This window comes from Actinia tenebrosa, unplaced genomic scaffold (genome assembly GCF_029948245.1).
Source record: "Actinia tenebrosa isolate PJP-AT-01 unplaced genomic scaffold, QUT_ActTen_1.0 PGA_scaffold7__59_contigs__length_16204524, whole genome shotgun sequence".
Classification (NCBI taxonomy): Eukaryota; Metazoa; Cnidaria; class Anthozoa; order Actiniaria; family Actiniidae; genus Actinia; species Actinia tenebrosa.
In genome coordinates this window covers 13,527,425-13,554,970 of record NW_028292584.1, presented here as the reverse complement: position 1 = coordinate 13,554,970, position 27,546 = coordinate 13,527,425, and the positions used below count along the sequence as shown (strand labels likewise).

At 34.7% G+C, this 27,546-nt stretch overlaps 1 protein-coding gene across 8 annotated transcripts in view; it reads right to left on the bottom strand.

Annotated features, from left to right (window-relative positions):
* Nucleotides 1-1,127: 1,127 nt before the first annotated feature.
* The window catches only part of LOC148905700 (hemicentin-1-like), a 41,338-nt gene continuing 14,919 nt past the window's right edge, over nt 1,128-27,546 (bottom strand). The window contains exons 10-28 of one of the 8 annotated variants that reach the window (XM_089039806.1): nt 27,179-27,442; nt 25,634-25,909; nt 23,049-23,315; nt 22,378-22,647; nt 21,292-21,552; nt 20,475-20,720; nt 19,610-19,864; nt 19,081-19,320; nt 15,958-16,218; nt 15,162-15,277; nt 14,687-14,751; nt 12,622-12,761; nt 12,133-12,285; nt 11,686-11,719; nt 11,186-11,384; nt 9,820-10,204; nt 7,158-7,192; nt 6,501-6,527; nt 1,128-5,397 (exon numbers count right to left, since the gene is read on the bottom strand). In XM_089039806.1, the coding sequence (XP_088895932.1) occupies nt 7,164-7,192; nt 9,820-10,204; nt 11,186-11,384; nt 11,686-11,719; nt 12,133-12,285; nt 12,622-12,761; nt 14,687-14,751; nt 15,162-15,277; nt 15,958-16,218; nt 19,081-19,320; nt 19,610-19,864; nt 20,475-20,720; nt 21,292-21,552; nt 22,378-22,647; nt 23,049-23,315; nt 25,634-25,909; nt 27,179-27,442 (3,461 nt within the window). In that variant the 3' untranslated portion in view covers nt 1,128-5,397; nt 6,501-6,527; nt 7,158-7,163. Of the gene's footprint in view, nt 5,398-6,500; nt 6,528-7,157; nt 7,193-9,776; nt 10,205-11,185; nt 11,385-11,685; nt 11,720-12,132; nt 12,286-12,621; nt 12,762-14,686; nt 14,752-15,161; nt 15,278-15,957; nt 16,219-19,080; nt 19,321-19,609; nt 19,865-20,474; nt 20,721-21,291; nt 21,553-22,377; nt 22,648-23,048; nt 23,316-25,633; nt 25,910-27,178; nt 27,443-27,546 lie in introns of all 8 variants that reach the window. The other 7 variants (XR_016121681.1, XM_089039803.1, XM_089039807.1 and 4 more) reach the window with 7 other exon arrangements.

Here is a 27,546-nt window from a genome sequence, read left to right as displayed (position 1 = left end):
ATAACCAAACATTGTCATGTATAGTAAAAGAAGTAAAAGTAAGCTTAGGTTTTGCTCACCTTTTCTTTTAAGCAGTTTTCTAGTCTGTCTTTATATGCCGTGTTCATTTGTCCATAAAAAGATAGGAAATCTCCGAAATTTGGATTTTAATGAAAGACATCCAAGGTAAATTTCACTAAACTTGAAATTTTATTGGATTATCCGTACTTATCTTTCGTTTTTCAAGTAAAATTAACAAGGAATTCAAAGTGTAAAAATGTTTGGCCATGAAAAACTTTGTCGAAGAACTTTTTAAGAACAAAACTAGCCCCTGGGGTGGACAGTAGTGTGTTGTGTACGTGACAAAATTCTGTGGGACAGTACTAAGGTCGAAAACAAAGGCTCGTGCGAAGAAAAAGATGTAGTGCATTCCCATTTCATTTTTTCACTTCATGGTTTCCCTTATTGGGGACAATGTCTTCATCGCGAGGGAGAGAAAAGATTGAAGATTTTTTGCCCGATGAATTTAATTTTCCTCTTTAAATCATAGTTTAAAAAAATGAAAAATATAAACAAATTACAAGCAGATGAGAGGTAAGGGATACCGTCAAGGTTTCCCCAATTACCTATTGGGAGCTTCGCTTTTAGGCAGTGCCTAAATCATATATATTATGCTTCCTTTTCATTTATTACCTAGCTACCACATTTCTAAAGGTTCAAATCATAAGGCGAGGGCTTTCATGAAAATTCAAGACCGAAGACCGAAGCTTAACAGTCTCGAACTAGTTCTCAAGGTGTGGTCTGATTTGTTCATGGTGCAACGTCCGCTTCGTTTATCCGCCTGTCAAACCATTTGTACTCGTCTCAAGTATGATGATGGGCTGTCATAGGATTTATCTGCGAGTCGAGAACGTTGAATGTAGCGGTGGTGTGATTTTTTCTCCATGAAAATAAATAATTGCCTTAGGATTGAATGACAACACTATTTCGGTATTCTACTGACTGCGAAAGAGGTCGAACTACTGGGCACAAATAAACAAAAAAAAAAATGTCCTCGGCTATTATCAGTTCACTGAAAGGTCAAATCAAATAGCTTGAACTACATTAAAGCCACACGTAAAACATGTAATAAAAAAGGACACCAAAAGTTCTCATGCTGATTATTTATTCGTTTTTATAGTGATTACATAATGCAGTTGAATATTTCATTGATAAAACTTGTTCCTCTTTCGATTTTAAGTTCAATGCCAGAAACGTTTTATTCCGAAATCATATTTAATTTGGTTAGGACAATTCTTGAGCATAGAGTAAAAGAGCAACTAATTTATAATATGATATATTTAGTGTTCCAAGGACAGTGACTTCGTGATAGAAAATCAATAATATTTACTTGTATATTATTCAACATTCGATTACCATTACATTACTAGCGCTAAAAAATTTACGACAAGGGTCACAAATCGTTAGCCGGAATATGTTACGACAGCCACTCATTTGTTTCATAATTTGCAAGATGTCCCTGGACCAATCGTATCCTGTGCGAGACAGGTCACGTTCTCAGGACCTGTTGCTCAGTGTGACCATGGGATCAGGTTTGTTAAAAAGGTTCAGTTATTAGTTGCCGTGGTACCAATAACTGCTATGGAAATCGATTACCGATAACATACAAATATATATTTTCTTATCTCTGCGCAAACATTTGAAACTTTGAAAATAGTTAGATGTATACGCAGGGATAACAAACGAAGTATATCGTGCTAATACTATTCTAATAATATCCTTTCAGGATGAATATAAATTGCGTTACTATATTTTTAGTGCGAATGAAGTACATTATAATACTGGATACGATGATTAAAATGAAAAAGGTGTATTGAGCTTATTAAATCCAGCTAAAGCTTCGTGGACATTGCATTTAACAAGGCTCAGTCAAAGGACGTAAATAAAAAGGTTTTAAAAAAATGTTTTCAAGAAAAAAGAAAAAAAGAAAGAAAAAAAGAAGAAAATAAAAAAAAAGAAAAGAAAACGGAACCTCAATATAAGGTGTAAGTAATGTGTGATAAATATAAAAGCATTTGTAAGATGTGTAATGAAGATATTAAAACATTTATCGCGTTCTATCATGTCAAGCTGGTGAAGAATACATGTCGAAATATGATTTCAAGCAGTATACATTTATACTGATTCGCAATACTATCAAAAAAGACATTTTCCGACTTCGCTTTCCATTTGAAAAAAACAATAAAAACAATAATAGGACAAAAGAAACAACAACGCCAAAGAAAGAAAGAAAGGAAAGAAGAAAAAAACAACACTCCTTTCCACTTTGCGGGTTATGGATCAATATGGTATACATGATTACATTTTAGAGTAGTAGTTTCTAATAGAAAGTGAAGTGATGTTGCAGCCTTTGTCGAGTAAAAAGTGCCGTTGCTTGAACTCAGAAAAAAGAAATTTGAATAGATGGCTGGCTTCGTCAGACTGACTTGGTGAAGTAATAAACGATTTTTTGTAAAAAGGGTATAACTGATGTGGTAGATAGCAAATGCTAAAAACTGTGAAGATGACCTGAAAACTTTCTTTTATAGTTCAAATGTGTCAGTGTCAATGACTTTGTTTGCTTTCGTAAAAAAAAAAAAACAACACAGAACACAGTCTACCCAGAACTGAGGATCTAGAAATCAATGGTGTAACCCCGCAAGGTACAAACTAAAAGAGAACTGACAACTTAGAAGAAGATGAAAAGGCTCGTTTTATACTTCACATGCATTAATGTCAATGACTTTGTTGGACCAAGTGCTCGGTTTGCATGCAGCAGCTCATGTACAGCGATGACAAATACCGCTGATCACATTGACTGCATTTCCGCAAATGCTCACAGAATGACAGACACTAATTGAGATTTTTTTGGCATTTGGCACAGGCTTCCCGTAAGCAAATATTAGTGTTGCTGCTTGCCTTTCGGCTCGCAGCAATTAGCAAGTGCATCATCTACAAATTTAATCTACAGGTTTGGGATAGTGACCTATGCAGCAATACCTTAGTTATAAAGGTATTGCTATAATACAAGAAAATAGGTTAGGCTGTCTACACTGATAAGCTGGGTTGGAATAAATGATGCACTTTTAAAAGTTAACATGCAGCTATCCTTGTTAATAATGAGCATTCAAGGAAAGAAAAGACCTCCCCCGTCTGCTTTTATCTTGTCTAGCTTGAAAGCAAAACACCTCGTATTGGTAGTGCAAGCAATGGCACAGGCAAACAGCCAGCTTCAAGCAAGCAAGACAAGTCTACATTTCTAGGAAGAGCGTATATTTCGATATAATCAGTTAAATGCGGTTATTGTAGCAGATACATTTAGTGCATTTCTCAATCTTAAATTTGGGAATCATGAAATAACATAATATAATAGGATAAACATAAGATAATAACATAATATTCATAATACATGCATGCATGGGTTCATGATATATAGTAACCCTTAGCTCAACGTACGTCAGTTTTTGCACTAACACGATAGCTTGCGTCAGGTGATGGTGCAAAAACTCTATTAAAATGCAATGAACCCCAATTTCATTGAACTTGTTGCACAGATACAACAGTACATAAGTTGTACTAAGCAAAAAAAGAAGAAGAAAAACGGCTATGCTATTATCTGTTGAGATACGAGTATCTAGATTTGCAGACCATTAAACTCATCACTAGTAAATGAGAGTGGTATATTGGTGGAATATTGCTAAAGTTATCACTAGTAGATGAGATTAGTGGATTGGTAGAATATTGTTAATCTCATGGTAGATTGGTAGAAAAGATATAGCAATACAGATAGGTATAACCAATGTGACTACCACATGAAAGGTACTATTCATACTGTGAGTGAAAATATATATTAGGTGGTAAATGGGTGGATGAAATTAAAAAAAAAAAAAGGAAATAAAATTGAATGAAACAGGATGAAAATGGAAGTTGTTTTTCATATAGTGTATTGAATGTTCTTAGTAGTATAGTATGTTATTTGCAGCCTGTAATTTGCAGTGATGCAATGCCATTATATTTGTTCATTTTACTAAGATGCCAAACTTTTAGCTACACGATCACATTTAAGGGTTTTAAGTGTAGTAGCATATCGTGATAATCTTGTAATGTATAATAAAATATATTTAACAAAAGCATTACATAATGTTTAAGTCTTGTCATCTTTACAATAGAAATTACTGAGTATCATGATGTATAATGGTGCATCTGAAAGAATTATATAATTTATGTTAGAGGTGAAGCTTTAAATATTTCAATGTGTTTCTATATATCTAGTTTTCTTCTATTTTAGAATATTGAATTTCGGCGTACGTTTTTATACAAAAAGAACTTCTAAACTATTTCTAAAATTGAAAGAAAATTCGCTATAAAATATATTCTATACGTGTTTTGTTTAGTGTATTACATCAATATAGTAAAATAATTATACGATTATCTATATTCTTTTAATACCTATTGTTGTCTATAAGTAATAAAATTATAAGTTCGTTATATGTTTTAAGTGATATTTTAACGACTATGTTTTTATATTTTTAACGTGCATTTAACGACTTCTAATGCTTAGCATTTGATTTATAACTAAATTTATTGAGAGCTCGTTATACTGCAAGTATGAAGAATTAGGGTGACAATATTGCAAGCAGGGATCAAAGAGATATAAGGGGTTGTGATGTGTCAATATGATAATTTAAACTAATTGTTTCAGTAGGGTACAGAATATGAGGACATTTTTCAAAGCTGACCACTGTTATCCAAGCTGCAGTCAAATTGTATCGTATACTTGCAGTGTAACGGCCTTTTTTAAGTGCAAACATTGAAACTTATTCGGCAAAGCTTAAGTTGAATGATTTTTTTCAAGCATTTACGTCGTTCATATAATTTCATTTTAAATGAAATGGCTTTAATTAAATAGCACATTATAGGTTTCAATGTATTCGTCTGTGCACATTTTAAAATATTGCTAGAATTTACATTTTCGGGTGTCCTTCTTTTCCTTATGGCATTTAAAGCAATTTAATTGTTAAACTATAAAGTAAAGTATATTTGTATATCCTAAAAAAACGTCTATTTATTGATAAAATGACAGAGTATTTAATAAATACATCGCCATTCTTCAGCTGCCTTTTATCGCTAAGGTTAAGTGAATTATTTGGTTTAAATATATACAAAAAGTGATGTGCCTCCTCTTTATTAAAACTTACGACTACATTTGTTCGTAATTGATGATTTTGATTCGTTCGTTGTGCTGGTAGAAATTTCCAAGGTTCGTGGCTGTCATTGGTCAGATTCACGTTAAAGTCGGTAGATTGTCTTCGTCATTTTAAAGGCTGACTGTTGTCATGGTTGTGTTGTTTCGACGATTCAAATCAGGTAAAGAATCAGCTAAATAAAAACAATGAAATCATCAATGAACATCAAATATTGATTATATATTGGGTTAACATCATTAGTTAAATTATATATTAAGAAAAAGAAACAAATCAAAAAGGAGAAAACGGGAGTAGAATAGAATAGGATAGAAGAGGTTAGGTTTGGTTAGGTTAGGATGGGATGGAATTTGGACGAGATAGGATGGAATGGGATGGGATAGGAAAGGATAGGATAATATAGGATAGGATTAAAATAAAAACGAATTAAAATTAAATTAAATTAAATTATAAAAACTAAAACTAAAACTAAAATAAAATAAAGAAATAAATAGAATAGAATAGAATAGAATAGAATAGAATAGAATAGAATAGAATAGAATAGAATAGAATAGAATAGAATAGAATAGAATAGAATAGAATAGAATAGAATAGAATAGAATAGAATAGAATAGAATAAAATAGAATCCCAAAATATATGGAATGGTGCTTATGATGTTAATGGACACATTTAGCTCGGCTGCAAACGTTTCTCGGTTTTAGACTACCGTATATCCAGAAGCAGCTTTGCAACAAAATTGCAAGACAAGTTGCAAGTTAGACAATAGCAACTGCACCTTTAATATTACGCAATAAAATATAATTGTTAGAGATATCCTTCAAGTAGAAACATTGCAACCAAAGTAAAATAGTCCATTGATAAGACTCCGATTACACTTTCTAATTTTTGTATTTGAAAATAAATGTAAATATCACAGCATAACCGTAAAAGAGAGCCATAGTAAACTGGCCATTTTTGTACATTTAAAAAAACTGTATTCTGAAAAGGTACAAAAGATAAAAAGTTTCCTATGTAATCTGAGTCTTATACATACTAATAAATGGGAAATTACTCTCATGGTTAAAGGATGTGTAAAAATATTATTAGAAGTTATTAGGTAGTTTGTTGCAAATAACTGCAAATATATTATATTAAAAAAGAAACGTCGTTAGTTTTTGTTGGTTTTTGTTATCTTACAACAATTACAGTCACAACAGTCAAACGACATACAAACAATTGAAAATACAAAAAGAGGTGGGAAGGAGAAAAAAGTAAAGAAATTAGTAGGTTATATTTACCAGGATGATTCGGGCTGAGAGGTTTTGCTATGTGGAAAAGAGATATTAAAAGAATTATTACATTAAATACCATTTAAAAAGTTACAAAACAATGAGAACATGAATGTACCCAATCCTTGATCATTTATTTTCCATGAAACAAAAGTATCTTAATTAATTCCTGTAATTGAACATTTCAAATATTTGGTTATAATAAATTTCAAAACTGACTTTCTTTTATTTATTTTTTCTGATTCTTTTGAGTCTTTTTTTTTTTTTCCTCCTTAATTTTTTTCCCTTTTCTTTTTTTTCCTTTTTTTCGTTTTTGTTCCATTCTTTGTTTGATATTTTTGTGTCTTGTTTGGTTTTAATTTTTTGTCTTGAGTGAACGTCATTGGCCTTCACGAAACAAGTCATTTCTTTATTGTAAGCGAACGATCAGGAGTAATGGCAATAACAACAGCCTAATGTAGAGTGTGGAATTGCAATCAACATCTTTCCTTCTCTAAATCGATAATTTATTTCCGTCGGCATACGTTTTATGGAGAGTATCTAATTCCCCTTTTGTTCTCAGACACAAATCAAGGAAGGAAAATATAGCAACTGGATGATCGAGTCTTGGGTAATGAGAAAAATAACGATTTTAATATCAATAAATAATTATGTTAAATCATGCACCTGCTGCTAATTATATACTTGCCGTGCATCACAACCTTAACAGCATTAAAGAAAGAAAAGAGAAAATTATTACTGCAATGCATTATCTAAAGGCTTCCAAGTCAGACAACAAAAATATATTAAGAGCTGAAATAGTGTAGCAATGACGCTTTTTCTTCCCTTTTTTGTTTTTCTCTTCCTTCCCCCCTTCGCTCTCTTTCTTTTTGCGTTCCTTTACTTTATGTCCTTCCCTCTTGTCATAGAAACAAAAAAAACAGCTCTCAGATACTACGTCGTTTATATTCATTTGTTTCTTTTGCCTGACTCGGATTGTGGCTAAGGACAAAAATGATGCAACATCAGCAGTTAACTTGACTTTTACAGTAGAAGCCAAGCAAATATAATACTAATAAACTTAATTCTTCACAAGTTAAACAACTTTGTGCAGCATTTGTTCATTTGCATTATTAATTTGCATGCTGAGGCTCTTGCATTTTGGTAATTAGCGAAAAGGAAAAAGGAAAAAGAAAATAATAATAATAACAATAACAAAACGAAACAGAGAAGTGTCAAAACTGAAAAACAGAAAATAGGAACTACAAATACAAACAATCAAACTAACAAAACTACAACAGAACGTAAAGACAAGCATGACAAGGTCATATTTGAATGTTACGAAAGATCTGTGTATTGCGAATTTAGGTTGATTTATTGTTAAATGTTAGTCTTTAAGTCTCTGTGAGTTAAATGATATTTTAAAGCATTAATTCCCAAGCAACAACCATGCTAGGATACGATCAGTTTAACAAACAAGATTAGTGCTTTATGAATGAAATGTTCGTTAACTTACACTTTGTCTGTTTTTTCCATACTATTTTAGTTTTTAAGCACCATGCCATATACAAGGTAAAGTTAATGCTAGCTTTTATTTATTTCAATACTATTTCCAACCCTCTCTCTCCAAACGACCTCCCCTAGAAAAACTGTATGAAATATCAATTTTCTGTTATTCTATTGAATTTACAATGGTTTACTTTGAAAACTCAAATTAATGATACCTAAACGCAAGAACGTTGTTGTTATATAAAGATTTATTAAATGGTAGAAGAATAATATGATTTCTCCGACGAATCGCAACATGGCAGTACAAAACTTATTTTAAGTTTCAAAAAACTTTAAATCGAAGGACTTGGAATGAATACTGCATATCTTAATAACACTATTCTACTTTTCTCTTCTTAATTCCAATTTGTTATTTTTATTTTTATATGATAACGTTCTCGCAATAAGATGTTTTTAGATATATTTATAAGCTAATATGTTTTCGATAGAGATAATCAGTGTTTTCCCATTTCATCCTATACGTCATTCCCTTTGGTACCATCTCTTTTCCTTGCCAGCAAAGATTTCCAAATTTCAATATTGATATAGCTCAAATAAATATTTCTATTCTTAAGGGCACTTGGTCTGGATTGCAAAAAAAGTGCTTAGTTCGATTGCAAAACTATGTAAGTCGAAAACAGAATCAAAAATTGCAAATACAATTTATTTTCGTTTTAATTGAAATTATCTAACGAGTAAATCTTTTTTTGGAAGTAAAATTAGAAACGCGGATATTAGAAATTCGTTTTGATGAAATTTTAAATGATCTAATAATTTTATTTGCTGCAGAAATTTTCAAAATATTATTCAAAATTAATGTAATTAGAAAAAAAAAACCGATATTAATTTTTTATGTATTACTCATATATATATTTTTTATATATTACTCTTTTAGAAATTTGAATATCAAAAATTCAGAAGAATTTATATAAATGGAAATATCGTAATTTCATTTCATTCCAGTTTTTGTTTTGATTTATATGAAAATTGTAATCAATTTAATTTTTAGTCTTAAAAATAAGACATTAACTGGAACTGAACAACATTACTGCGATTCCCACTCACGCGACCAACGAGACCTTCATCACAAACGAAAAATTTAGTTTTAGTGAACTCCCATCAAAAAGGTTTCTATCGTTTCTGTTGGTTTATACTGCAGGAACGACGCGAATACTCACGTGAACACGTGCAAACAACAGTTGCCCTTATCTCATGCTCTTTGTTGTCGCTGCGAATTTCTCGCTCGGGATATATTTTCTCAAAAATGTCACAGGATTCCGCCTTCGAATTCCAAACGCTTGACTGCAAAGCTATCGCTATTTACTATGATTTGTGTGTGTGTTCAAGATCAGATAAGTCAATACCGATAGATTTGCAGTCAATTGCTTGAAATTCGGAGCCGGAATCCTGTGACATACAACAACAAAAAACATTTTGAATGACGTCCACCAAAACTCAACTTTCGTTTGTGATGAAGGTCGAGTTAGTCGCGTGACAGAGAATCTCAGTAAATAAACATTAACAGTGTCAAATAAAACAACATTAACGACAACAACGAAAATAGCAACGCAAGGAACGTTGAAAAAGAACCAAGAAATCTAGTTAATGAAGCAACATTTCGATAACAAAACTTTTGAAACAAGTTTGAAGAAATTCCAGATAACGCAACACGAAAAAGATGCTTATGAGACAATCATAAAGAAGAGGAAAAGTGAGCCGCAAATCAACCTTATTCTTTCGAGTTTTACGAAAACTCACAATTTGGTAACTGAACTTTCCGCTGAGTCTGATTCCTCCTTACCAGAATCCTCTTTGGTCGGAGGCTGCCCTTGATTGTCCGGTGGCTTTTCTTTTTCATCGGTGGCTGGTTTCTGGTCATTTTGCTTTGCTGGGTCTGCAGTCTGGTCTGAAGGCTTTGACTCTGTCTCAGCACCTTGACCATGCATATCAGCCAAAGGGATTTCATTACTAGCACCAGCAGCATTCTGATTGCCACTAGCCGGTTTCTTGGTCCCAACAACCTCCGCGTAGATAGTTTCCTCGTACTTTTCAGGCATTTTGGTATGCTGACCCTTTGGAAGGGGTTCAAGGACAATGCCTCCACGACCACCTGGTGGTTGAAAGTCTTCTAAGGCTGCGTAGGTCAGCTCATTTTTCTTCTCATCAGGTTTCTTCTTCTTAGCTTTCTACAGTAAATAAATAATCAAAGTAACGTTAAAAAAGGCAGTCTACGACTGCATGTATCTACGGGGTATAGAACATAACGTGGTATAGAGTAGCATGACTGGCGTGGCAAAAGGAGGGATTTGAATTGAATTAATAGTTCAGGTTAAAAAATAAAATAAAACAAAATCGAATGCCTTAGGTTAAAAATCGAACACTCAGAAAAAGAAGGGGAAAACGAATAGTTCAGGTTATCGAATGATAAAAAATATATTGTATTGGCAATAGTGTTGGTTTCAAATATTCTCCGAAGATTTAAAAAAAAAAAAAACATGTCGCATTAACGGTAAGACACGCAGGACAGCAAGAGCATCTGAATATAGTTGTGAATATAGTGAAAGAGTGAGAAGGTGAACACTAAATTGGGTAGATATGGTATATAAGAAATAGTCCCTTTCACAGTTCCCTGCCCCATTTTGATAGGTAGCCGTGCGAGATGAACGGTGAGCTTGCAAAGACAGAGACCTTTTTTCTGAACAATTTGGACAACTATTCATAAGTCTCTATCATTGCAAGTTCACCATTCGTCTCGCTTCAATGCGAAGGCACTGCTACCTGTCAAGATATCTTGCCAATCTTCATAGAGAAGGCTGCATTACATTTTATTTTAGCCATCTTTATATACTTATTTCAATAAAGTTAGTCACCTGGAAATCTACAAAGCTGAGACCGACCAGGATTATGGGTAGATACATTTTACATGTTTCAACCGCTTAATAACTGTTGATGGACTTGCACATCTTTTACCAGTTAGTCTCACCTCTTCTGAGCATCCTCAAGCTGCAGTTTGTATCAAAAAAGCTTTACTTGTTTGGTATGACAAGTTTCCCGTGAACATACGTGCATGATCTAACTGACTTTCTAAGTTCTTGGTGATTAACTTTATTGCAATAGTAAGATTTCTATGGCCTTTGTTTTGTGCATGGAATAATACTGCATCGTACCTTAGTCTTAACTACTGCAGCATATGTAGGCTCCCCTTGCTCCCCTCCAGATTGTGTTTGATTGTCATTCTTGTCTTTTGCACCCTTTCTCCCTTCCACTGAATCATAAGCAGGATCAATATGTGATGGTCCATGATCAGCATACTGAGATGGAGAATAAGCATCGTTGTCCCTCGCACCAACCACCTGATTCATAGGCCTGTGGTATAGGAAAACGATCATCAATACACGATCATTAAACCAATTAATCAGTCAAAAACGGATTAAAAAATAGGAAAGCCAGCCAGAAAGGAAAGGAAAGGAAAGGAAAGAAAAGAAAAGAAAAGGCAGGGAGGGAGGGAGGAAGGGAGGAAGGGAGGGAGGGAGGAAGGGAGGAAGGGAGGGAGGGAGGAAGGAAGGAAGGAAGGAAGGAAGGAAGGAAGGAAGGAAGGAAGGAAGGGAACGAATGGGCGAAAGGATAAGCAATAACTTCAAACTTTTTACCATAACAAATTACTCACATTTCCGCAGCACCATTATTTACCAAAGTAGATCCTGTGTTATAAAAACATACATCGATAAATATATATCGATGATTAGTTACCCATTTTTGACTTGAAGGATTGATTTGTTCGAGTTGGAAAATGGAGTAAGCAATCCCCTACATTATTTTCAAACCATGCTAAAAACGAATATAAAGTTAATAACCGAAAGCTATACTGGCAGTGGGGCTCTTTGTGTGCCATTTCATTATTCTTTCATTACGCTATGCTGACGATACAAAATGTAATTTAGTCAAGCTTCATACTGAGGGAAGGAAAGATGATACCTCGTAAAAAGAGGGGGCAAAATCATAACTTATACAAAATCATCTCATCCTCTAGATATCAGTATCGAATTGGGAAACGAACATCTGATTGTTAAGCCATCCTTGTCGAAAATGTATAAACAAACATTAGGCTATTTACTTGCTCTGTCGGCTCTTTTCTTTTTACGATACCAAACAATTAGCAAAATTAAACCAATGAGCAGCACAGCAACAACAATGACAATAATAATTATTATCCAATCCGTTGGTGTAGGTGGCGCAGAAGTTGGTACTTGCGGTGTGATATATGAACCTTTTAAAATAAGCAAATAAAAATGATCATAGTCAAACAAAAAATTTACAGATATACCTATATGTTTCATTTCTAATTTTGTTAAAAATCAACTTTTAAGAACATTTTGGCAACAAAATATAATAAAAGAGGGTTACGAATGTTCGAGTTACACTGTGAACGAATAGCAAAATTACTTCTTTTTTCTAAATATATATTCTCAAAACAAATTGCAGTGTTTATGCCATAATATGATATAAACCAGCACGGGAATTTAATGGGCAAAACGTGAATAAATTATTAGTACTTTGCAATGAATAGACATTTGGCAAACATTCACAGTTAATATACACATACCTTTACTTAAACTACTTTCATTGACCATCAATCCGCTTATGTTTCCCTTATTCTGAAGAAGGGAATCTTTCAGAGGCTGTAGCGGTTTAGAGACGTTGGCGATAAGCTCTAGCTCAAAATTTACCCATACACTTCCCTTCCTAAAAAAATGAAAAGATAAACACAAAATATTACACATCTCCTCTTGGCGACAGGTAAACATGGGTTGCCACCTATACGCAGATGACACTCAACTATACATTAAGTTCAATTCCTCTTTTGATGCAGATATGGAATCAAGTCAGAAATTAGATGGGGGGATGGGGGTGGAAAAAAGGGAGGAGGATTGAAGCAAAATCAAGTTGAAGGCTTGTGTTCGTAAAATCGACGAATGGACTGGATACAACAAATTAAAGTTTAATAAGAACAAGACGTAATTACTCGTATTGTCATCTCCATATCGTCCAAGACCATAATTTGATACGATATCTGTGCGTAATGAGTCTGCGACCTGCTACCTGAAGCACGCAACATTGGTGTACTGCTCGACGATCGCGTCTCCATGGCGTTCCATGTAGCAGTCACGTGCAATATTTCCCGAAGTAGGAAATACCTGAGTGTTGATATTACTATGATCGTGGTTCATGTTCTTATTACATAAAAGTTTGACTACTGTAACTCACTTCTCAATGGTCTTCCACGCTGCCTTCTTAAAATGCTACAACATGTCCAGAACTGTGCTGCCCGTGTTGTTACATTGTCCGCGAAATTGGAACACATATCTCCTATACTTTTTGAACTAAACTCGTTTTTTGTACAATATCAAATCAAAATCAAAATTTTGGAGAGCTGATCTCCTATTACAAACCGTCTCGACCTCTGAGAAACGACAAGAAATTCCTGCTCAGCGTACCCCGTTAAAAGCTGAAGACCTATGCTGGACGAGCTTTCTCTATTGCTAGTCTTGAACTTTGGAACAAGATCCGAATAGACATCAAAAGACTCAAAAACATTGAAATATTTAAAAAAAAGCATCAACACCTTACTTTTTAGGGATGCATTGAGAAATTTCTATAAGATAATGAACCATGTATTTTGTACTGTCTACAGCGCCATTGAATTTCTAGAAATGGAGCTATATAAATATGGTGTCATATCATATTATTATATTATAAAAAAATAAAGTTCTTATAATTAAAAAAGGAAAACAAAACTGCGCATGAGTTTAGTGCGCATACAAAAAACTTGATGACGTTATTCGAATGTTTTGATAAGCCAAATATTAAGCCAAATATCAAGTCATTTTTTCGAACCCTTAGTCTTAAAATCATGTCTACCAGAATCTAGAACATGCGAATTAAAATATATCTCCTAAAAAAAAATAGGGAAAATAAAAAGTTTCATAAATCCTTATCACTAACTCTTGCATGCATGCAGTTTAATATAGAAATGTTAAAGAAAGCCATATTTCATTTATTTATTTATTTATAACCTTTCCCAAAAAAATAAAACAGCTACAAATGAAGGTATTGATATATGATACTAGGTGTGCAAAAACAAAATGAAATGATGAATAATCTGAATAATATGAAAGTGTTGGTGAGGGTGTCACAACAGAGCCTGGTTCCACCGATAAAGTGTACCCTAATGGCCTCATGGCCATTCCTTTTTTTCTGTATTTCTTTGGTAAGGTGTGGGTGGGGGGATGTTTTCAATTTGTTGTTGTTGTTTTGTTTTGTTTTGTTGGGTCTTTTCTATGTTTGAAGTGTTTCTTTTATACCTTACGTTAAATTATGGAGTGCAGCTTTCCTCGCGGAATACCATATTTGCGCAGCGTTTAATAAAAAAGAAAATAATAATAGTAATAAAATAAAATTTAAAAAAATGCTTTGACCCCAATTTTTATCTTATTTCATTGAACAAGAATATGTTGGGTATGATTGTGCAAAGTTGCGAAAGAATTTTGATTGCAATTTCATTTGCCCGTTAATGTCAAATATAATAATAATAACCTCGAAAGCATCATTGAAAAAAAAAAAACGCCAAGATAATGATTAAAAATTATATCAATATAAATTATACTTACACAAACTCGATGATATAAACTTTTGCTACGTACTCCTTCCCTGATAGTGTGTAGACTTCAATAATCTAGGCAAATTAAATAGTAGTGGTTAATGAAGCTGAAATAAAATGCTACATGCTTACATGGGTAAAATGCAAAGTTATATATTCCGAATTAAATCACATCATAAAGCAGAAGAATAAGGTTATGGCCAAATCATCCGGAAAGATATCTGAAGACCCCTGGGCCCGGTTGCATAAAGCTCTCTTAAGATAAGAGCATCCGTAAGTATTGTTCCAAAACATTAGGCCATTGTAATAAGCCAATACTTATTAGTGTTTTTAAGCTTTTTCATCTTAAGAGAGCTTTATGCAACTGGGCCCTGGGCACTATTGTTTGTGCATTTTGTCGTGTAGGATTCAAAAGAAAATGAAAGTATAATGCAATTGGACTATCACAGGTAATCAAGTAAAAATACTTAGTACACTAAACTTACCCATTTTTTAATTTTCGTGCTCAAGTCGATAAAAGTCGGATTTTTTTCATCTTGGAGATTATTACTGAAAATAATTCCTAATAGTTGCAATTTGGCTTTAACCTTGAACGCAGTAACTTTAAAATACACGAGAGAAAAATTATATAAATATATATTAGGAAGAAGAAAAAAAAAGAATTCCAAAACACGACATTTTGCGCTGGTGCCAGAAATTATAATGACCAATTCCATGGCAACAGTTTAATTGCAAAATCTCAATAAGAATCGGAATTTTCCATTTTCAACTTAAGTTTGATCCCCTGTAGAGACCTGCCCTTGATAACTCGGGCGACAGCATAAAGGTTGCTATCAATAGACGTCACTTCCGGTAATAGCTATTTTTTGATGGCTTGTAGAATCCTGGAGGTTGTCTTGATCTCTTGTTTTCTGGTTTGATGTCGTGAACATAGTCAAATACAATAGTTTGAGGACTTATTTTGATATGTTTTGACTTAGCATCCGCTAGTTGCCCCCCAGTCAACCGCTTGTTTGCCCTCCAGTCAACTACAAAGTCACGTGATTGATAGTAAGCAATAAATAGGACAGCCCAGATGGAGTCCTCGAAATCGATATGCAGAAGCGAAATCTAATGCTAAATCCCAATTTGCTGCTCAAAGACACGTTAACTTTATTCCCACTCTAATTGCGCTCTCGAGAATCAAAGTGCACTTAGCTTTGCGACTTTCGGAGAATTTTTGTAACAAACCTCGTTTACAGTACTCCAAGGTGGGGTATAAAATTGCAAATAGATACTTACCTCTTTTCAGGATTGTAAAGCTTCTGGAGCAGTTACCAACTTTATTAAACAACGTACAAGAAACGCTGCTTCCGGCTAACTTGTTTACAGTTATTGTGTGCTTGGAGTTAGACGATTCCCAAGAAACAACATTTCGAGCACTCGAACAGGAAATATTAGGAGTAGGATTACCGTATGTGGTTGGGTCAATCGCAGGAAGATTTTGGATTCCACCTTCGACCAAATCAACTTCTAAAAATGTGCATATGTATTTGTTAAAATCTAAAACAGGAAAAATACAAAAGTAGATGAGTAAATGATCCTGTTTTCATTTAAATGTGAATAACAAGTTATAAAAAAAATTATTAAAAAAAATTGCACTCGTCTGAATTGCAAAGAGCTGAAACCGCTGTTTTCGTGTACCGGGCTGAATGCAAACATCGATTCTCTTAAAGCTACGCTTGTACATACTAAGTCTAAATACAACTCCGAACTAAATAAAATTACATTCAGTTTATTGATAACAATGTTATCTTTAGTAAATATGATAATAAATTGTGTTAAATTTGAAAATAGGTTGTGAAGTGGGATCGTCGGGTGAGTGTAGTGTCGAGAAAGACTGTTGGTGGTGACTGAAGTTTGGACAACCTGAGCGGAAGTCATCATTAGAGTCCAGTGACAAAGCGAACGAAAAATAAAGTTCTTTCATTTTCTCACTGGACCACAGACTGGAAGACTTTCGCTCAGGTTTTCGAAACGTCAGTTACCACCAACAACAGTCTTTCTCAAGACTACACTAACCCGGACGGCAAGAACAAAAACAAAAAAATGCTTTTTTATACATTTTCTTAGACCAACAACCAAAACTTTTAAATTAAAAATTAGCTCTCGCAGGGTTAACCATATTTCAATATTCGTGTGACCTTCAGTGAACTGGATGACAAATGTATTATATGCAAATAACCTACATATTATACATGAGAGATGAGGCGGTAAGCCGTGTGGGATGCGCTCGGATATCATATAAGAACATGCTTAGTAGGTAAATTATGAGCCTTGTATGAAACGACTGAAGAAGAGGACCTATGGGCCTTTCACAACTTCAAGTCGCGTAAAAAATAAGCCAGCTCAACTAGAAACCGTGGACAGCTGTTTCGGACTGTATTGGGCCTCGTCAGCACAATGTATCTAGTGAGCTGGTAGAATCCCACGAAAAGTAGTACATGATAGATGAGGCGGTGATAAGGCTCGTAATTTACCTATTACGCATGTTCTTACATATAATACAAGGCAAACCATATTTCAATGTTCATTGTGACCTTCAGTGAACTGGATGACAAATGTATTATATGCATATAACTTACATATAATACATTAATTACGTCAAGTTCATATGCTATCAAGGATTGGCTGAACATTCACAGCCAATCAGAGGAAAGATAGTTAATGCACTGAAAATGACAATTTCCCCCAAAATTCGCAAAACTGAGGTGTTACTTTTCTTCTTGGCAATCAGCATGGATTTCAAGGCCAACAAATAAAAAAGTAAAAATAGCATTGCTAGAAACGATTGTTGGGCATGTTTTAATTTTTCTGTGCTCGCCTTCTTCAAACCTCCGTTTTGCAATGATGTCATTTCTACGCCATTACTACGGATCAGCTGGCTTTCTTTAGAAAAAAAAAATTTCACATCTTCAATCAATTATCGTTTTAAAACTGTCAAATGTTCGATTAAGTCCATTCAACCAATCATACAAAGCCACCAAATGAACGAACGAAAAACAAAACAAACAACCAAATAAGAAACCAAAGTTAATAGAGTTCGGCCCCGCTCTACTGACCATAACTATATCAGACAGTCAGTCATTCAATCAACCAATTAACCTTTCAATTAAGGTGGCTATCAGTAACGGAAAGCTCCGACCAGTAGCATTCAAAGCGCGCTAAAACAGACTTCCTCTCTGTAGCCATTTGATTTTTAAATATAAATTGGTCAATTGCTTGAAGTTTAAAATATTGGGTGTGGCATGTCGATCGTCGTTATTATGCAAAAGTTATGGGGAATTCCCGAAAAACAGTTTTTTGGGTCGGTCTCAAACATTTGCCGAACTGTAGTTTCAAATAGATATAAGCAATTCCTCGAAACTCAACACCATAAAAAAACATATTTAAAATTTCTCATGCGAAATTCCAGGGCGAAATATTGAACAGATCTTGTTTTAGAGCTCTCTTCGCGAGTGATATGGAATTGAATTTGAAAAATCAACAACCAACTGTGGGGCTTCATAATTCTAAAACTGCTAGATATAATTCCTTGAAACTCACTCATCAGCAAGGGCATGACTCAAAATGTAACATCCTTAAGTTTGGACAAATTCCATGGGAGATTTTTTGAGACCGACCCGAAAAACTGTTTTTCGGGAATTGCCCATAACTTTTGTATAATAAGGACGATCGACATGCCACGCCCAATATTGTAAACTTCAATCAATTGACCAATTTATATTTAAAAATCAAATGGCTACAAAGAGAGGAAGTCTTCCGTTACTGATTTTAGCCACCTTAAATATAAAATTAAGAAAGAGATGGAATTCCCTTTCAGCATCTGAAATATAGGGTAGTCTTTAATTGTCAGTAAATGATAAGAAAATCAAAAGTAGAATAAAACAACGAAAAACATTGAATAAAAGCGTACACTGTTAAACTGTAGTTGGCGGGGTGTTATTAAAAGTAAGCAGCAGCAAGCGCAAAATACATATGTCGGCGAATTTCGTGAACACTTCGAAAACTTTGCAATTACTTAGAACCAAAGGTTTATTAATATACATATGGCTGCGTTAAGTCGGACCTCCTGTGATTGAATCCGAAAAAAAACTAAAAATTTATCGAATAAATTTCCCCCTACAAATCAAAAAATATGGTAAAAGGCGCAAGGAATATATATGGGTCGCAATTAGTTATTTCGCGTTGCTCGGAGACTATTGGCAAGAGTGAGCTTTCGTTCGTAAATTAGCGGAACAGAGCCAATGTGTGCTCAAAACAAAACAAACAACACCGTGCACTGCACTGTGCTCCGTTCACTAATAGGGCACAGCGCGCTATATAATACATTTTGTTTAATTTAAACGCTTTTTTTATACTTACATGTCACGATTAAAATGGTTTTGCACGCTGCAGAGCCAAGTGAGTTTGAAGCATTACATGTTATAATTGCTCCATTATCATTTCTTGTCAATTTTTTTGGCAATGCTCTAGAAGAATAATTGGCAAGTTTGTAACTGACGGTGTAGTCAGGTAGAGGGTATGCGGAGGCGTTACAAGAAAAACTATACTCTTGACCTTCAAAGACAACCAGTTTTTCTTTGCATATGATCTTTGGTGGATCTAATTTTGAAAGAAAAAAAATTAAAGGCAAACCTATGAATTATAATAATAATAATAATAATAATAATCATCATCATAATCACAATACTAATAATAAATAAATAAATAATACAAACGATGTTGAAATTAAAGTTTTATAATCACCGTTTTCACGGTGTTTGACTCAATATAATTTAGACAATAACTTTAAAAAATATTACTTTATTACTTTATTTATATCATATTTACAGAAAGAAATTAATTTAAGATAGATAATAAGTTTAGATAATTTAGACAAAAACGTACTTACATATCACATTAACGACTGTAATATTGTAAGCAGTCCCCAATGAATTTCTTGCGGTACACTTATATTTCCCAGCATCCTGTTTTGAGACATTGTATTTTACAAGTACGCTACTGTTTGCACTTTCGGTTGATGTACCATTAAATGACCACATATAATTGGAGGCTGGATTAGATGAAGTTAAGCAGGTTAGGTTAACGACGCCAAATTCTTTCACCATTAAGGCGTGTGCCAAGATACGTACATAACGAGGCTTATCTATTTATTTTAAAAAATATATAAAATTGTCATATATAAAATAAATAAGAAAAAAACGTACTAATTTATCTACTCACAGAGAAACTAATTAAAACAAAAAAAATATGATAATCAACATGCAAGTAAATTCCTTTTACGTAAAACGCCTTTGCAGACGCAATGCATGCAGTGTGAAAAAAGTTCTCTTTGGCGATTCTCAAAGCTAAGGAAGTTGAAGTGAGCAAACTAACCAAATCCTCCAAGGCCTGATACTCAGGTTATGAGCAAGCGTAATTTAACACTCAAATACAATTTTGAGAGAGATCTCACTTGGTTCATATTGCGAGCTCAGGATATTATCTACATTACTATATATTATCAATATTATGATAATATTGTAAAACTAAATCGGAAACGATTGAATCTGCATGATGTGAACTTTGATTTGTGATATATGTTTCTAAGGATAAGAGTTATAGATCTTTAATCTGAAGATGATGCTACAGCAAGTTTATATGAGGTGCCCAAAAGATAAGCATAATGCAGATTAAGTGAAGAAGTACGGTAAATATGCCGCGCATGCGTGGCGCACGATTCTTTTGCCAGCTTATGTGAATGTATAAGTACTCACAAAAAACTTCAATCGATTTCGTCGAACATTCTTTTAATCCATAGGAGTTTTTTGCAGTGCAGGTGAAATAATTTTCATGGAGATCCGGCGAGGCAGTAAGAATGAAAGTTGATGTAAGTTTAATTCTGTTTCCAATTTCCCAGGCATAATTGGCTGGAGGGTATGCAGAGGCACTACAATTCAATGTTATGTTGTTCCCTTCCTTCACCTCAACTGGAACAGCTTCGCAAGTAGGTTTCCTAATATCTTGTGCGGTGAAATGAATAGAAAAACAGTAAAAAAGTATAAATATACAAACAAAGAAATGAAGAAAAGAAGATTAGAGGAAAGAACAGAATAAGTCAAAAAGTTCTAAAAATGACTAAATGTTAGCTGTTAAAAAAAAAAAAAAAACAGGTAAGCTCTCGTCTGTCAATCGAAAATAAAGAGATGCACGTCCTTGTGATGCACTGTGGACTTTCGTTTTGTAAGCAATAGAGAGAGACAACCGCAAATCATTACAAAATAGCAGTCAAAATCTTTAGCCACTTCTAATACTAGACATGCGAATATGGCCGCCATTGACTTTCGGGAAAAAAAACTATTTGAAATATAAGCACCACAAATGATCAGAAATAACAAGCAGAAGATAGTATTTCAAATAGCTACGATAATGAGGTGGCGGCCAATTTTGGGTTCTGAGTGCACTAGGGGTAATTTGCATTGACACTAAATATTATGAGGGGGAGAAAAAATATTTGAAATATATTAGAAATGTGGATATGATAACTTTACCGTACACTAAACTATATCCGGCATAAAGATATGAGTTACTTACAATTAACCATCAAATTAATAGTAGCGGTAGAATTCCCCAGATCGTTTATGGCAATACATGTGTACTCCCCTGCATGACTTGCTGTGATATTCAAGAGACTTATTGTGTCATTAATTTTACTTTGGATCTTTTTTCCTTTGAAAAACCAAGTATAATATGGTTTGGGATTAGCTTCAGCTTTACATGTCATGTTTAGAGCTTCCTCTTCATTCACGGTTAATTTGTTTGGTGAGAACCAAACACGCGCTTGTTCGGGTTTATCTGAAAGACAATCATTAACACAATATCCGTTACTGAAGCAATAATCATTCAAGTAATCATTCAAGTAACAACACAAATTGGTGATAAAATGGATTAAACAGTGTTTATGCAACAAATATGTAAAAGCTTCAAAAAACGAATACCCTCAGAAAAAAATATAAACAGATTGAACCTAGGGGGAAGCAAGGCGGTGCGTACACTACAAATGGTAACGAATTATAAGCGGGAGGAAACATGATCAAGGGCGGATCCAGGGTTTTTTTGAAGGGGGGGTCTCAGGGGTAAATTTTGTGGGCAAAGGAATCCCAGTCGCATTTTTATCACAGAAAGCCCATTTGACCTCAGGAATGACAGGGGGGTCGCGACCCTCCAGACCCTTCCCCTGGATCCGCCCTTGATGATTCTGTTAGCAGACGGGTGTGCATATAATCGAGAGTGTTTATAGTCAAAGGGATTATAACGGTGAGTTTTTTTCATATGGCTTTGTGAATAAATTAGGAATATAAGATGGCGCACTTGTCTATACACTTTTCTGTCCTTTGAAGGTGCTGACACACGGTGCAACATTGCATGCAACATTGCACGCAACAGGACTGTTGCAGCGTTTGTACCCCTAAAACTTGTTGCATGCAACGTTGCTTGCAACAAATCTGAAGTTGAATCGCGCTCTACTCTTGCAATCTTGCGCGCAACAAATTTCATCGTGTGAACATGGCTGCAACGCAACATTTTGAAATTTCCCGCCAATCAGCTTGCACCAAAATTTTAACAGCTGACCAAATATCTTAACATAGCAGGCTGACATTTACAAATAGGATAACTTACAATAGACGATTATTGGGATATTTTTCTTTTCTGCTTTGTTGCACTCTTTGCCATTATTAACTGTCACGTAATAATTTCCAGTATTTTCTCTGTTGACAGAATTAAACGTCAGGTTCACTTGATTCCACACGTGACTACCATTGGTCCATGTTATGTTCAGTGGATCACTACCAGTGATGATACACGACAAGGTTACTCTTTCTCCTTCGATCACTGCTCCATTGATCATAGAGTAAGAGACGACCTCACAATTGCCGATTTGGGGGGGCTCTAAAGAGAGAAAAGTATACATAAAAAAACGATAGTTGAACAATTCAAATGACCACTTTGAAAACGAGCAAGAGACTGGAGCGAGTTTTTTTAATTTTCATCTCAATTTTGTTCTCAGTGGGAAAGAAATCATTGCGAAAGCATCTCAAATATTAATTAATCTGGAAAATTTGAGAATGTTTCAATAAAAAGAATTAGAACGATAGAATATCAGAAGTGACAAAAAATTACTGGCAAAGAATGTATGGTTATATGGAACAAAGCGTCCAACCTTACCATATATCCTAAGTAAATTTTTCAACCCTTTGAAAACACTGTCATTCTAATTTTAATGTCAGGTAAGACTGGATGCAATTCTGTCTATATATTCCTTTAATATCTCTGCATATCAGATTTAGTACCTTTGACAACAAGCTCTGAACTTCGATTTTGACCGAACCCCACGGTATTATACGATACACAGGTGTAGTTGTTCTTTCCAATGTCATTCAATGTCACACTAAACACGCCACTTATGCTGTTGGCACGGATCAGTTTTGTGTTGTGATATAAAGAGTATTTAGCAGGAGGCTTGGCATAGGATGTACACGATATATTCAGTACATGATTTCCACCACAAAAAACTTGCTGGTTTGGAGAAATGCTTATGGAAGTAGATTCTGGTTTGACTGGAAAGAAATCAAAAGACTGAAATAATTGATATAAAATGTCCTAACCTTCTAAAGGCAACAAATATAACGGATAAACGACGTAGATGTCAAAAAAAGCTACAAAATACCAAGCACATACAACTAGTCGCGATACAACGAGCTCTCTTATCATGGACGAGTATTACAAAAAAATAACGCATGGATAAAGTAAGCTGGTTTACTGTACCTTTTAAAATGATAGCATCTAGGCTATAAGCAGCAATCAATCAATGGTGTTCTTACACTACATTCCATCAATAGTAGCAATGGTCAACATTTCACAGGCATGTCTTGTCTCTTACTCAGCATGCAACATTTATTATTAGACATTTTATTCGCTATGTCACCTCCATTTGGCCGAGATTTTTCAGCCAATCTCTGATAGCGAGTTAACTTGTCATGATAAATGTATTATATGTACGTTTTTCTACAGATAATACATTTGTCATCAAGTTTGATGTGATTTGATATGTTTTATTCGATTCTGCCATATTATAATAAAGTATATAAAAAGGAATAATGCATGTTATAAAAAAATACAATACAAAACACGAAGGATGTTAAACAGCAAGGAGGCGTCAAAACACCAAGGGGCATGTGTGACAGAGGTCTTCATTCAAGCCCACAACACGTATATTGAAATATGGTTAGTTTGATCTCAAAAGCAGAATTAAGTCTTCATTGTTGGTATAAAAATTTAAAAAAATAAGATCATAATTGATTTCAGTCGAGTTATTGTATCGCTTTTTTGGGTATAGAACCAAGCAGATTTTTCATCCCAATTTACAATTTTCCGCCTCTTGCTCCAGGACTTCTCGGCCATAGTTTTCGTACTGAGAAGCTTTTGAGAAAGACAGAGAGAACCTGGGGAACCAAGGTTTGAAAAGAATCGGATTGCAGATTGTGGCCAGTATTTGATTACCAATTTGAGCATATAATGTGATTCAAACACTTATATTTTTTAAAATATTTTAGGACATTCAAATAATACTGATCACGTTGTTCGTGTTCTTTATGTAGGGCACGGTGTGGCAAAATGTATACAAATCAGATGTTGCTTTAAGACTTGGTAAATCAGCTTCAAATTCACCAATAATTCAAAATTCGATTCAAAATTATCGCTTAATTCTCAGAAAATTATTAAAATGACAATGGATATAACAAGTAAATTCACGAGAGCATAAATATGAGAGGGAAATTTCTGAATATCGCGAGCGCCATGTGACTTCCTGGTTGGGCTATTTTTTTAGAAATCAGATACAGTTTAAATTTCGCCTTACCCTACTCCTTTCCGTTTGTTGTTTTGATTACTAAAAACGATAAAAACCTCTGGTTTTTAGTGTTCAAAACAACGGAAAGAGCGCCGCGCGCGATAGTTGACGCACAAATTTAAACTGTATCTGATTTCTAAAAACAATAGCACAGCGGGGAATTTACAGGGCGTGCGCAAAATTAAGAAGTTTCGTTTCCATTCATATTTATGCTCTCTTGGTCAATTCTAATCTCCATTTTTAACAAGAGCAAAAACAAGAAACCAAGACTCAACTCGATTGGCAAGCGCGACCCGCGAAGTTTGATGTCTCGTTCGCTCTTTAATGACCGTCGATCAAAAAACAGGAAAAAACAATATTTCAGGGTAGATTTTGGAATAAGTTAAAATGAAAATAACTGATTAAAAAATAAATAGGATTTAGCAGTCAGTGGCAATTCCACATAGTGGCTCTTCAATTACTGAAATTCCAACTGGAATTTAGTAGTTGGCTTTTGAGGAGGGAGGAAAACCGGAGAACCCGGAGAAAAACCCTCGAAGCACAGGAGAGAATCAACTAACAACTCTACGGCTTATTCATCTATTGGGCACTCTTAGTCCCAACGAGATTAATGAACGCTTTTGTTTTTAACCAACCCATTCTTTTGTTTTTTGGTTGTTTCTTTTGTCTCCCTGCCCACCTTGTTCTTATTGGTTTCTTTCGTCTTGTTCTCAGTTATAACACTCCTTTCTACCACCTCTTCCTCTTTTACTCCGACGAAGGACTAGCGTCCGAAACTTCAGTAAGTTTTTTCAACTTTTCACGGTGTATAATTTACCCTTTTATCATGAAAGTATCAGTAGAAACACCGACGCAGCTCACACTAGTTTTTAGCTAGTTATATCTTCTTCTTACTTTTAATTAAAGTTTGAATCATGCACTGAAAATCCGTCAATTTGAAACCGGGTTACAATTTTTGTAAAGCATCTGGTTTGTATCAATTCTGCCACATGTAAATCGCATACATCAAAAATAGAGGTAACTTACAGTAAACATTCAAATGGAATGTCACATTCGTAGAGCAGTTACGATCATCTAGGAACACCAAGTTGTAATTCCCTTCGTCTTTGAGATTTACTTCATCAACTTTGAGCATAAAAATTGAACTCTGAGAAATCGTGTTAATACTGTTGTCTGGTTTAATCCATTTTGCACTCAAGCCAGAGCTGCTTTCACAAGTTAGGTTCACACTTGTCCCAAGCACTACTGCTTTTGCTGTTGTCAGTTCATTGTTGACTTTACAATTGGCAACATTTGGGCGTCCTATAATACAAACCGCAAGTTATAACAATGCGTGTGTTATCCAATGGAAGTTCACGTTAGAATGAGCTTGGCTAACAGCCAATCAGAATCTATTATATATAATCGCGCAATATGCGGGGGGTCCAGAACAAGCTTTCTGGCGATGTTTCGCAGACGGTATTTACGAAGAAAATTCCGGATGTGACGCAGGCTATTCTAACCAACGGTCTTTCTGGTTTGAATCAGCTGTACGCTCTGAGTATTTACCGCTGCACTATCCATGCCAAACAGCACCGGCGTCGCTTCGTTAGCTATTTCTTTCCTTAATACGTTATCCAAATTAATCAACTCTTTTTAGTACCTACGAATAAGTGAAACAAACACACCGATATATTATCATAACCCAATCCGTCTGTACTAGCGCTTTTGAACGGTCTAAAGTGAATCTCGAATGAGGTCAGACCTCCCATTGTTTATTAACAGCTTGGAGTGGAGGTGCGCCATATTTATCTAACCCGAGAATGAATTGCTATTTTCCCTAGTACTGATCTTTCATCATAGAAGATACTGCTTTCAATAGCTGAATCAAAGTATGGGTAGCTAATTAAAATAAATAACAGACCTTTAGATCACCATCAACGTCTAGTCGGATCATGACAGAAGCATAAACCTCAGACATATCATGACCAGAATTCCCCGCAGTTTTACAATCTTAGAATCCTACATCGCGATTTTTACTCGTGTGAGGACAGCCTTCGTAGCGGCTCTTGGGGAGTGGGATGGTGGTAGGGGCGAGGATGCGGGGCAAGAGCCGCTACGCAGGCTAGTGTGGGGACTACAATGTTTCGAGTACAAGCTCATTTGTCTTCAAAAGTGCAGGGACTGGACTATTGATGATAGACTAAAGGAACTTCTTTCTCTTTTACTCCGACGAAGGACTAGCGTCCGAAACGTCAGTAAGTTTTTTCATCTTTTCACGGTGTATAATTTACGTTTTCATCATGACTAAAGAAACTGTTCTCAGATTTTTTTATGAGTAGTAGTCCTTGACGTTTGTTCCTATACATGTACTTGCCCAGGAGTCATATTTCATATTCAATTATGTCCAATTATATGAGAAAATTATATGTAAATAAAATCGAAAAAACTAAAATTTGAAGGGAGGAACACACTTTTTACTTTATTATATATATATATATTTTTTGCTAATCCCTCTAATTTATGAAAATTTCCTTGGAAAATCAAAGAAACCAGAATTGGGATTCTTGTTCACATATAATTGCTATTTACCTTTTACTGTTACACAGTAGCTTTTTTTTGGTCCAACACCAACTGTATTGTTCGGTTCACAAGTGAAAGTGTAGTTTCCTTTATTGCTGAGTTGAACATTCTGAAAGGCACCGCTTCTGCTTTTATTCACCAACACGTTATTACGATATAACGAGTAGACTGGGGTGGGTTTTGCGTCTGACGTACAGTTGATGTGTATCAACTCTCCTTCACAGAAGACCTTCGCGCTTGGCGAAATCTTGATACCGGTATTTTCAGGTTTATCTGAGGAAAATATATTATTTTGATTTAAAAAAAGACTGTGAAATGGAAACTCATCAAGGGCCATTTACAGGCGGGATATTGGAATTATTTTCGTTTTCGGTACG